We start from the raw sequence: 13243 nt of genomic DNA on the forward strand, positions 1-13243 counted from the left end.
TGAGGTTATTGTACTCGGCCCTGAAAATCTTAGAAATATGGTATCTAAGCAGATTCTTACTCTGGATGGCATTACCTTGGCCTCCAGTAACACTGTGAGAAACCTTGGAGTCATTTTTGACCAGGACATGTCCTTCAATGCACATATTAAACAAATATGTAAGACTGCTTTCTTCCATTTGCGCAACATCTCTAAAATTAGAAATATCCTGTCTCAGAGTGATGCTGAAAAACTAGTTCATGCATTTATTACTTCCAGGCTGGACTACTGTAATTCACTATTATCAGGAAGTCCTAAAAACTCGCTGAGAAGCCTTCAGCTAATCCAAAATGCTGCAGCAAGAGTACTGACAGGGACTAGAAAGAGAGAGCATATTTCTCCTGTTTTGGCTTCCCTTCATTGGCTTCCTGTTAAATCCAGAATTGATTTCAAAATCCTGCTCCTCACATACAAGGTCTTAAATAATCAGGCCCCATCTTATCTTAATGACCTTGTAGTACCATATCACCCTATTAGAGCACTTCGCTCTTGCACTGCAGGCCTACTTGTTGTTCCTAGAGTATTTAAAAGTAGAATGGGAGGCAGAGCCTTCAGTTTTCAGGCCCCTCTTCTGTGGAACCAACTTCCAGTTTGGATTCGGGAGACAGACACTATCTCTACTTTCAAGATTAGGCTTAAAACTTTCCTTTTTGCTAAAGCATATAGTTAGGGCTGGACCAGGTGACCCTGAATCCTCCCTTAGTTATGCTGCAATAGACGTAGGCTGCCGGGGATTCCCATGATGCATTGAGTTTTTCCCTTCCAGTCACCTTTCTCACTCACTATGTGCTAATAGACCTCTCTGCATCGAATCATATCTGTTATTAATCTCTGTCTCTCTTCCACAGCATGTCTTTCATCCTGTTTTCCTTCTTTCACCCCAACCGGTCGCAGCAGATGGCCGCCCCTCCCTGAGCCTGGTTCTGCCGGAGGTTTCTTCCTGTTAAAAGGGAGTTTTTCCTTCCCACTGTCGCCAAAGTGCTTGCTCATAGGGGGTCATATGATTGTTGGGTTTTTCTCTGTATTTATTATTGTGCTATCTACTGTACAATATAAAGCGCCTTGAGGCGACTTTTGTTGTGATTTGGCGCTATATAAATAAAATTGAATTGAATTGAATTGAATTGACAGTACAGTCGTTAGGTCAGACATATGATGTAATATATGTATCCAAAACTGTATGCTGATCGTGAGTTTAAGGCTTTCCTTTATTCTCATTTGAATTTTTAAGGATTTAATGGCTTAATTGTCACCATTTTTATTCCAGCTTAGTCAGACTTTTATTTCAGGAAGTTTGCTTGAAGAAATCTGGGATTTAAATAAAGCTAACCAAAAGCTAACCAAACAACTAACCTATGACTTTAGAGTAAGAAACATTTTCACTGTTCACTTGTTATTGTTAATGAACATGATGCCCAGAAATCCACTTACTAAAGCTCATTACATGGCAGCCAATCTGAAGTTATTTATAGAGTAGTGCTTCCACCATGTGGAAGCTAGCTATGTCACTTATCCAAACCAATTAACAGAACTTGGATTTCTGAAAACGCATCACCTTCTTATAAAATAACTGGGCTTTTGTTAGATTCTTTAACAAGTCGTAGCGTTAAGTGACAGCCTTGTTGTACGTAAAGTCTGATTGAATGGACAAACAAAAAACAAGGTGAACATGAATATAAAGCTAGTGTTCAAGAATATGTTTCATAAATCATCTTTGTCCACTTTGATACCTCTCTGACAGCAATGTGGGCTAAAGAACAAAAGACACTGCACTTTCAATTGTCACAAAACTTTATTTAAACATATATTACATACAATATATTACATAATTGCTATTCAAAGCATGTGCAAATTGTAAATCAAAACATGTTGGGATGTTTAACAGTACACTGCCTTCATGTTAAAACCCGCTACACAAGTAGGAAAAACTGTACAAAAGAATAGTGTTCTTCAAAGTATTGTCACAATGTGTGGCACTAGCAGGTTAACAACACCTCCTTGATAAAGTTTCCCCATTTCCATCCCCTTCAATATCAAAACTGATTATGGAAGCAAATCCAAAACCCCCCCGAGCAATTTTGGCCATTTGCCCCAGAGCCAAAAGAGGAAACTGGGAGCTAATTTTCTGTGACTGGAACAGTGATTAACACCAGTTTTGCCATGGCAACCATACTGAACAGACCTGGCAAGCTGCCGAATGAAAACCCCACCAGAGGAAACTCTTTTAGCATGTAATAACAATCATTAACCATCCTAATGTTGCTGTGAGCTGCCCTGAACATGACTAAATTAAGTACATCTGGGCTGTTTGGAATGAGCCTTGGAGGTTGTGGGGAAGTCAACACATGGTGCTGACAAAGGCTACTGCGCAGGTGGGCCCTGCAAGATGAAGAGCCATCTCCATAGAAACAAACACGAGTACAGAAGATTAGGAAAATGTTGTGAGATGCAGACAGAGCTAGAATAGCAGTTTTAAAATGTACTCCAGGAAAACTGAAGCTTTAAATCTATTCGGGTCCTTGTTTCAGTTAGGAGGTAATGGCAGAGATGACTCCACCGAGTTCTGAGACAAAAAGGTATCTATCCACTATGTAACACAACAAACAGGCAGAAATGTGGCTTTTCCAAAAACAAAATCCCTGCAGTGCTGTTACCAAACAGCAAACACAGGCATTCCTGCATGCCCATCTCCAAATAATTCCAAAGTATCTCAGCTGGTGCCGCTACTGTCCGACAGACCATGGCAACAGCAATGCTACTTTGTGACATGACTCAGAGAGAAAGCGAAACACCAGATCCAGAGTCAAGTGACAAAACTTATTAGCTCTCTGGAACGCCGGGACCATGCAGACTAATTGTGAGCTGGACAGATTCAAACTATTCAGGTTCAGGCACAAACAGGCGCAATCATTTTTCATCGGCCAGCTGAGGACACCTGTGCCTTATCCACAGGCAGCTGGGGCTGTGTTGGCAGGAGTCTCAGTCAGTCCCCCTCAATCAGCTATAGCGTGCATCTCCAAACATGACAACAAGGAAGGATTTAAATCCAAATGCTGACATTATTTGATCCTTAGCCCTTATGCCTTTTATTCTGTCACTCTCATCTCTCCCACAGTGAAGAGAACAGAGGAGCACCACCCAAAGCCAGGCGGCACGACGAGGTGGTGTGGGATGGTTAAAAACGGTGGACTCAAGGCAATGCCTCACCAGTCAGCTGAATAACAAGACTTCCGCTTGTTTCTGACTGGATGAGCAGCAAGCCGCTGTGCCCGCCTGCGGTACTGGGCTTGAACTGGACGGGTAGCTTCAGATAGTGCTGGGATCTAAAGGGTGAGGAAGAACAAAGACGGTTACTGAACGGCTGTAACAATTTGAAATGTGTGTGTGAATGCATAATGTGAAGAAGCACAAATATAGATTCAAAATGCATTCAAATATGCACTGCACTCATCTAAAAATAAATAAAATCCTACACTGTCAACGTTTCATATTGTTTAAAGTATAATTGATATCAGTCACAACCACTTTGCACTGTTATGGAACACTTGAACCTGAAATGACTAGTCCGTCTACTATTAATGTATCTTTTAACCATTTTGAATCAAAGTTTTAAAAAGTATTTTATTTGTAGATTAATTACTGTTTTCTAATGTTGTACAGAACAAATAATGAATCAATGGTGGAAACAATCACATGATGCAGCCATATATCAATGACTAGCACTAATAATCCATTCATAAACAGCAGAAAATGAATGCAGGGATTAACTACAGCACTTTAAGGTCCAGTTTAAATTTTAGATGAGGTTAGAGAACTACTTCAACTACACTGGTTATATATTCAAGTTGGCTTTTGGTCAGCTTTAGATACAGAGGTATTTCAGAACTAAATGCTTATACTAAGACCCATACAAGGGAAACTGGAGAAGCATTTCTTTAAACCTGTGGTCATCGTAATGAGATCCACAACATGCTGGGAACACCACAATCACAAATCCACACACAGCAGTGCTCACAGCACACCTATCACAAAGCTGGGGGAGGTTCAGGTTGTGGCATTGTTTCACATAACTGTCAAGCTTCACTATGGAATGTGTCACAGTACTTTCATTTTGTTGATGAAGCAAATGCATTTCAGTAAGTAATTCATTTCCACACTAGGCATCATTTTAGCCACTACAAAACAACAAATAATGTGCACATTCTGAACACTGTTCCTCACCAGCACAGCACAGCACAACACAACTGGTACCTGTGACCAGGCTGCCCCTCCAAACGCCTTTGTTAGGCAAAACATCCCTCGTACTCAGGCCCCAAGTATATACTCTAGATAGTAAGATCATCTTCCAGGTCCCAGCTTCTCATAGGACCTCCCACAGTGAGCATTCACAATGGGAAAATGACATTGCGCAGTCTCCGAGTTAGACTACAGAACATCTTTTTGATTAAACATGATCTAACCAACTACTCAGTTGTATGATAATAATACCAGAAAACCTTCAAGAGCTCCAAATAAACCTAAACCAAGTCTAAAAGTAGCAATCAAAAGGTTTGTGTTTGGTGTAATAAACATCAGACTCACCTCAGAGAATATCTGGAATGCTTGATGTAGAAGGGCTCGCTAGGGTTTACAAATTTCAGCTGCAAGTCAATTAGAGAAGCCACACATCACATATCAAATCCATGCAAAGCACAGTGACAAGTGTTAGGGGTTGTTACTGTATTTTTCACTCAGTATAATTACATCAACTCAGGCATGCAATTTCTTTTAGTGGTACAGAGAATCACAAATATAGTCAAGGTATCTCTACTTCTGCTTCTTTAACACATTATGTCATCTCCAGAGGCAGCTCAAACTTAAAGAATGACTTCTTTTTAAACAGTCTCTCATCTTGTTTCCTTGCTTGTGTTAACCCTGTGACAACTTCACTTTTCTGACATGATCTTACTGCATTTGCATGTAAGTGAACTTCAGTTTCTGCTGCAGTAGGCAAGAAAAAAAACCTTACACTTTCATGAGAATAAATTATGCCCCACCTCATGCGTGTCGGACGAGTTGTTGCGGACGTTGACCTTTAGAGAGCTGGACTCACCCACCCGTGTGGCAGGGAAGGTGTACAGGTCCTGTGGTGAATACACACCCCTCCGCACGGCCTCCTCCTGGCTGAGGATTACAAAATGTGCCACTTTAAACAGGAGGCGTCACCATCATGAAACAACCAGGAATTCACAATGACTCAGTGTTTAAAAACAACATAACTATGGTATAAATTTAGGTTGAAAAGGGTCCTATAACGGCTTTAAAAGAAATATATATATGCTGTCAGACTCGGGGATACTCCATTTAACAATGCTCAAGTTTAAAAAAATAAAAATGTTTGTATGAGTAATCTATGCACAAGTCTCTGGCTATGACTACAGAAGCCCAAACCACCTGTAATTCAAATCTTCTGTTTGTGAGTAGCAGCCAATCAGTTGGCCTGAAGGGACCGGAGCTAAAAATCACTCCATGAACTGAGAAGCTGCATAAAGGCCGAGTACAGGATAGATAATCATGCAGAACTACTCTAGCAGGGTACCGGGATAACTGTTAGAATTCAATTCTAGCTCAGTCATTTAGTAAAAATCATCTTCCATGGTGATGTTTTGACATCTCGATCTTCTTGATTTCCTCCCATCACTATAGCTAATCTAAATTTACTAAATAAACCCACATGTGCTACATAAAACAATATTCTTGTGTTTTTCCTGATTGGGATCTCCTCCATGACTAGATTTAGGTGGAGTTACCTGGTTTTGCTAGATGAGGACTCGGGTCTCTTCTTGGTCTTGACTGTGGCCTCTGTCTTCACTAGAGAGCAGTCTCCTTCCTGTGGTCCTCCCACTGGTCCAGACTTTGTTCCCTTTAGACATAGACATTTAAGATTCAGCCTGTTAGCTTTCAGTGCAACTTAAAAACTGCTTTATACAAAAACAAAAACACCTGAATACTAACACCATTCATCCCTGGGAGACATACAGCTACATGCTGGCTTACTAAATTATATGCAGAGACTTTGACTTAAGAGTGTTAGCCGTAGAACTAAATATGAGTGTTATGTTTTGCATTTTGTTTTTCCAAAGTTTTACAAACTAGAGTCACAGATTGGTATTTAACTCTACTCAAAGACTCGGCGTTCCACTTTAAACACCACATCTAAAAGACAAAGCAACAACAACAAAAGCACTAGCATCACAGCCACTTAACCTACTCATGTGGAGCCATCTCTCTGACATCCCACTTGCTGTGCATGTATGCTCTTAAGTTAACTGATTCTGTCATAACACTTCACTTTAAAGTGTTACACACAAGATGCCCGCAGGCCCTTCTCAGCAGGGTGGCGCTCCTTCCCATCCCACAACCCACTTGTCTCATTTGTTAATTCTGTCACTTACACTACAAAGCCACAGTCAAGGTACTGCTAATGTGTGCAGCTTATTTTAAAGTAACTGAAAGTTAACATCACAATGTGTTGCTGTAGCGGAAGCACTGGCCACGTCCACATTCTTTAGACTGAATATCAAATATCTATAGTAAAGTAGATTAAAAGTTGTCTAAAAGTACAAGTTTGTTTTCTATAGCACAAACTGAACTCCGTTTTGTTTTTAATGCCATTTTTTTTTTTTTTTTAAAAAAAGCTGAAGGTGTACCAGGATTCCTGTGCCTCTTATGTACTACAGAAGAACAACTTTTATTGTCCCTCATTATGGTTTTGAAAAACTGCATGATTAGTGTTGCTACACAGGAAGAGGGTCCTGGGAGAGGCCCTTCTGTGTGGTTTCTGTGTGTTTTTTTCTGAATGACTGAAAAATAACCTGGGAAAAACACTTTCAGAGAATAGACTCTATATTGTGAGGAGTCTGCTTCCTGGTTTAAGGGGGAGAAAAAAGAAGAAAAAAAAAAAAAAGGGTCCTCACGGTGCCACAGAGCTGGAGGCGGATTCGGGTTTTCTGCTGGGGTTCAGACACAGGGTGGCACTCCAAGTCCCAGAACTGGGCATAGTCCCCTCTGTCCCTGGGCAGAAAAGTGATGGGTACCTAAAAAGATAACAAAAAAACATTCTAGGACACAAATGGATTTTATTTAACCTCATAAAAACATCTTACTACAGAGTTATGCTTCTAGATGAAAAGTATAAACTTCCTAAATGTCTCCTTCAGTGTTTGATCTGACCAAACTCACAGATGTGATACATAACAGAGTAACATAGAAACATTATTTTGAGTGCGTCACTTGACTAAAAAGGGAATTCCAATGTGAACAGTAAAACTAATTGCACATTAAAACTGTATTTGGTGAAAGGAACAATAAAATTAATGAAAGTTTTAATAGAACACCAATTTTAAAATGTAAAAACAATAAAACTAGATTTTATAGGTTTTATGATTGGCAATGAGATTTTTTAATTTTTTTTATTTTTATTTTTTTATTAAAAAGGATCCGATGTCCCTTTATAATGACCTACTTTAAATATTACTGGCAAGTCTACTGCAAGTACCTACCTGCATCTTCTCATGTGCTCCCAGGGTTCCAGAAACCCTGGAGCATCTGAAAGCCGTGTAGGTGGCCCGGTAAACGTCTCCGCTGTTGTCAACCCCCTGAAGACAGAAAAAAAAAAAAAAGAGAGAGAAAAAAGAGAGTGAGAGAGCGAGGGAGAGAGAGCGAGAGAGAACCACAGTTTGTAACATAAGCTTTATGTATTAGAACAACATCAAGAGTGTGAACAATTACAAAGTAATTACCAAAGTAGTTCATGAAACAAAACGGATTTCGCAATACTCACATACAAAAGTAACTTCAAAATAAACTACAAAGCCGTAAAAGCAGAGATCTCCAAGAGAGATATTCAAGAGGAGCAGGAGAAAACAGCTAATAGAAGAAAGAGATAATGAAGGGAGGCGAAAAAAAAAAAAAAAAGCACCTTGACATATGGAGGAGCAAATGATGACAGGTACCACCTCACTTCCACGTTCCCATTCTGCACCTCCAGCTGGGCCTCTGAAGTACAGGAGCAACACAGAGACGTTCAGTCTCCCACAGGAATAGATGCATCACGTGCTACCTACAGACCACGACTAAAAACTGACAGCCTGGAAAGTATTTCATGTTTAAACTGAAAGATAATTGTTGTCAAACTGTTCAGACACGAGCACAATGTAGAGCTTTAATGTTCGTCAGCGCAACTTACTTCCAGCGGTAAGCCATGTTCCTACCTGATGTCTCCCCTGAGGGCGTGGTGGGGAAGACGATGGTCTTGTTGTTGATCTCTACCATGGCCTGAGGCATCTGTGGGGTAAGCGATGGCCTCGTGGTGAGCCTGCCCACAGGCAACAAGGGGGTAGCAGCCTGAGGAGGCAGGGCTGACAAACTTGAATCTGCTGGGGCTGTAGACACATCCAGAGCAAGGTCTCGACGGATCTGAACCTTAATAAACTGAAACCAGCTCAGATTTAGCTCATGTCAGTTTCTCACAGTCTGAGTCAGTGTTGCATGGAAAAAAAACAAAAAGTTGCTAATATCCCATACCTTCTGTTGACCATCACACTGGACATAAATCTGTCCACTCCAGGGAAGCAGGGAAGATTTAGTTGCCAATGAGGGGTTGGGGCTGATCAAGATCTGCAGGTGGCACCTTGGTTTATGATAATGACAAAATTAGACGCAAACATAACATTTAGCAGATTTATGCACACATTAAATTAGGATTTGCTTGTCCGTTCGCCAGCCACTGTAATGGCAAAAGTTATGGAATCAGATATGTAAAAGGGTTACCGCATTAAAATCTCCCTTATTAAAAAAATAAATAAATAATTTCTGCCAGTGTATGAAAACAGTAATACTTCAGCTTGATTTTCGGTTGCAAGGAGGAAAATCTAGTGATAGTGGTAGGTGTGCATGGTTTTTTTTTTTCTAGGACAAAACTCCTGCATTTTCAATGTGCTCTGTAGTGAAACAGGATGACACAAGCCACAGTTCTGCAGAGACCGTCTCACCCTGAGGGATGAAATCAAGGTGCACGCTAACAGAAAACAGCTGAAGGTCATATCCTGAGAAGCAGCTCCCATGATCATTCAGGATGGTTTCAAAGAGAAGTCAATATTGTCTTTTTACTCTACACACAAACCTTATGTCACACAGAGAGAAATGCTTCAGAACAGGAGTGAATAAAGCCAGACATGGTTGAGAAGATGATCTTGTAGATCTACAAATTTTAAACCAGGTACATTTTTTGTTTTTTAAAGACTGATTTGTGGAATATTTTGATTATACCTCATATTACTAGAGATGGACTGATCCGATATTACGTATCGGTATGATACGGACCTAAATTACTGGATCGGATATCGGAGAGAAATAAAAAATGTAATCCGATCCATTAAATATCAAAAAAAGCACCTCACAAAACTTGCGACAAACCGGCATTTCATCTCCGAGGAAGTTATCCCAGAGAGAAGTAAAGCAAGTGTGTAAGTTCATCTCTGAATGTTTGTAAAGCGTTCCAGCGTTAAGCTTAACAACCGATATATAGAGTGACTGCCTCTCATTCTCTCCCCCTCCCTCTCCTGTTGCTACTTCAATCGTGAAACTGATCAATGATCAGCTGATCGGCTTTTCTGTCGCGAGTCCGTCTCTCTTGTTTGTTTATTGCCCACTTCGCGCCAGAAAGAGGAAACCAGCGGCGGAACAACAGCAGCACGTTTAAGCTTGATAATCTGTTGTAGGAATTTATTTAATATTACTTTCTACACCAGGATCCTTTTCTACGTAGCTGACGGCTGGTAACTGTGCAGGGGCGGATCTAGCAAAGTTTAGCCAGGGGGGCCGATAGGGCATGAACAGAGAAAGATGTTGAACCTATTTAATTATTCTTGAAAAATAATTGATTTCTGTGCATTTTTTTTTTTTTTTTTTTTTTTTTTTCACACTGCATCAAATTAAAGTTGATTACATCGATTAAGCATCATGAGGTGGAGGGTGGGGGGTGGTTCCCTATTTTTTTTTTTTTGCTGGGAGTTTGCAACCCTATTAGTTAGGTTGCTTACTCTTTAAAATACCAGAATAGGGAGGATGGTGTAGGTTTAAGTTTAGATTAGATTGATCAGTGTTGCTTAACTATGAAATATTTTGGGTGCAGTGTATTTTTTGCATACAGGTATAACAGAATAGCTTTAGTGTTTGTTTGTTTTTTTTAAACCTGAGTATGAACTTATACAAAATGCAGGAATATATTTAAAAAAAAAACAGTTTTATTGATTAAAAAAAACACTATATCGGATTCATATCGATATCGGCCGATATCCAAATTTATGATATCGGTATCGGTCATAAAAAAGTGGTATCGTGCCATCTCTACATATTACATATGTGGAAAAATCCACTGGACCTCATGCTAAAGTGTTCCAAATATTCAGTTGATGCGTAACGTGATGTAATCACATCAAGTGTGAGAAATGCAGAAAAAAAACAAAAAAACAAAACAGAAAACAGAGAATCTGTAACCCAAAACTCTTGACTCAAGGGTATTCTTACTGAGGCTCGATAACTCCATGCTGTGGGGTGATCGTGAGGCAGTGGGCGGGCCAGGACAAATCAAAGCTCAGCTCTCTTGAAGTATTGTTTCGGATCTGAACTTGACTGGTGGTGGATGCACCATCTAAAAACAACAACAACAACAACAACAACAACAAAAATTCACTGGTTGCTTCAGCCAAACTAACAATCAAGCTTGCTTAGTACTCTTGAAATCTGTATTCAACTCACTGATGGTGGGAGCTGCAAGGACGAGCTGTTCTGGGTGAATAGTCCAGGACTCGGACTGTTTGTGTAATGGCTCTGAAGCCTGAAGAGGGTAAAAAGAAGATAGTCTACAATTAAAAAAATGATACATTTTTCACATGAAATAGAGTGAAGCAAAGATCTAAATCTCAGTCACCTTAAAAAGCCCCAAAGTAATCAATAGTCATTGAAAGAAACCATTAAAGTTGATTAAGAAGGGCTTACAGTACCTTTAAGGAAGGCTCTGCCACTCTCAGTGCTGGACCCTGGGGACCTTTCACTGGCAGCACATCCAGAGACACATTGCCATTTGAAGACCCACTGGGAATCACACAAGACCATTAAACTGTGCATTCTCATCAATGCAGAGTTATCAAATAGCAGGAATACACAAAGACAATTGATATAGTTTCATCATAATTTTGAATGTGTTTACTAATCTAAATAAACCCAATAAAATGAGTATGCTGTACTTCAACCAACAGTCTTGCGTTTTCCAACATGTACTTGGATCCCCATATTGGTGATCACACTGCTATTAAGATTGAACAGACCCGTGTATATTCCAGCAGGTTACCTGTCTGTCTCTGAGCTGGACTGTGCAGATGGCAGCAGCAGAGCATGCTCGCTCTCCTCAAAGTCTGTATTCTTAGTACTTCCAAGCAACGACACTACCACCTTACTCATGTTGCCGTAGAAGATGTGGGCTTCATTGGGCCGCTGGGGCAGGTCACAGGCTACACGGGAGGGAAATCATTCGTCAAATTTTAAGCAGCGAGTCAGATGTAAAGATGTTCAGAATCAAAATATGGATCTCTGCTGCGCTAAATTTATGTTCGTGTTCTCTTAGGCTTTATTCAGCCATGCAACTTTGTCCTCGGCTGAGTGATTTCTGCTAAACAGTCTTTGCTCAACTTGTCCCAAAGCTTCAGAACAATTCTGCTTTACCATTAAATCTGACATTTCTAAAGCATATCTGGTATTAAGGTGCTACCTTTTAATACCACTTTCTTATCACTGCTAAAAAGAAAAACACCAGTGGTATTCTTCAGCCTCCTAGTAGCTACACTTATGGTATTAATTTGAAGGTCCTACATCTGCTTGTTCCAGTTATCGCATTCACAAACTCGGGTGTCCATCCCACCCGCCCAACATCCCTCAGTCTTTTAAAAGCTGAGGGGTAACAAGGATGTTTGTTTGTGCACAATTTTTCTCAATGTCAATATGTAGATATTCTACTACGCCCAAACTAGTAGGGTTTTTTTGTTTGTTTGTTTGTTTGTTTTTTTTAAATAAAAGGGTAAAAGGCTGTTTATTTCCATATGAGACACTTAAGTTAAATTGTTCTAAGTTAACAAAGCAGTAAAATGGAACGTGAAATGTGCAGATTATTACCATCATCTATGGAAAGTTCTCAACTGCTTTAACCTTGAGATCAGAAAGGAATTCCCCTACCCAGCATGGTATCTTACCCTCTGCAACATTTTCTTCTCCCAAGAACTTCTCATTAAAATCGATGTTTTTCAGCAGACTGTTGTCAGACAGGGCCTTCCGTGCAACTTCTGGCTTGCTCTGAAGCAACCTGACAGAAAAAAATAAAAGATGCACAGGACTGAAAAAGTCCTGCCAAAAGTATCTGGAAAAGGCTCTGTAAACATTTTAATGATTCAGAAACGATTTACGGCTTTGTTTGTGCACAAGCGTCATCAGTACTCTACTGCAAGGAAAGAAGAAAAGAAAAAGAAAGATGGACACTTAAAAAAATAACTTTAATTGCCCCCCTCTGGACTTAAAGTTTTTATTTTCTACCTTAAAGGAATTACTGATGCAACAATTTCAGTTCCTCTTCATTGCTCTTATTGCAGCATTTGTAAAATCAGTTTACAGGGCCATATATATTTTTTTCTGAACCTAATACAAACTCATATGGTGATAAAGTTAATCTATTTAAGTACTGCTCTGGCCATTACCGAACAGAACAGAAGGCCATTTTAACGCTGATGCAAAGTGACACAGATAAAATCCCTTCCTTCCACAGAGATCCATATTATTTGAAGCCATCTTTACTACAACAGAGCTTTAACTTCTCCTAATGATCGTTTAGATTTAATTAAATCACTATCAATTCGAATCCTGTGAACTATTACCATTAATATTCAACAGTCCAACTACAAAACTAAATGCTGGAAGGTCTCACCTCCTGTACTGCTGTCTGGAGACCTCATCTCCACAGAATAGATAGATTGTAGCCAGCAGTGCACTGGCTAACTGACAGAGGTTCTGCTCTCTTTGGGTGGACTTCATTAGCACAGTGATCACCTGAAAATTCAGATTGATAACAAGTTCAAGTATACACAGAGAAAATCAACACAAAAAGAAGCTATTGGTA

At 39.9% G+C, this 13243-nt stretch overlaps 1 protein-coding gene across 3 annotated transcripts in view; it reads right to left on the reverse strand.

Moving 5' to 3' along the window:
* Positions 1-1812: 1812 nt before the first annotated feature.
* cep192 (centrosomal protein 192) overlaps positions 1813-13243 on the reverse strand; it is a 33744-nt gene continuing 22313 nt past the window's right edge. For all 3 annotated transcript variants that reach the window (XM_005456780.3, XM_005456781.4, XM_019364467.2), the window contains 15 exons: positions 13052-13173; positions 12327-12436; positions 11432-11591; positions 11085-11175; positions 10840-10918; positions 10609-10732; positions 8605-8710; positions 8292-8511; positions 8000-8076; positions 7581-7676; positions 6996-7115; positions 5829-5941; positions 5076-5202; positions 4621-4679; positions 1813-3362 (listed from right to left, as the gene is read on the reverse strand). In XM_005456780.3, coding sequence (XP_005456837.1) covers positions 3230-3362; positions 4621-4679; positions 5076-5202; positions 5829-5941; positions 6996-7115; positions 7581-7676; positions 8000-8076; positions 8292-8511; positions 8605-8710; positions 10609-10732; positions 10840-10918; positions 11085-11175; positions 11432-11591; positions 12327-12436; positions 13052-13173 — 1737 coding nt within the window. In that variant the 3' untranslated portion in view covers positions 1813-3229. The remainder of the gene's footprint in view (positions 3363-4620; positions 4680-5075; positions 5203-5828; positions 5942-6995; positions 7116-7580; positions 7677-7999; positions 8077-8291; positions 8512-8604; positions 8711-10608; positions 10733-10839; positions 10919-11084; positions 11176-11431; positions 11592-12326; positions 12437-13051; positions 13174-13243) is intronic.

The sequence above is a fragment of the Oreochromis niloticus genome, linkage group LG11 (genome assembly GCF_001858045.2).
Source record: "Oreochromis niloticus isolate F11D_XX linkage group LG11, O_niloticus_UMD_NMBU, whole genome shotgun sequence".
Lineage (NCBI taxonomy): Eukaryota > Metazoa > Chordata > Actinopteri > Cichliformes > Cichlidae > Oreochromis > Oreochromis niloticus.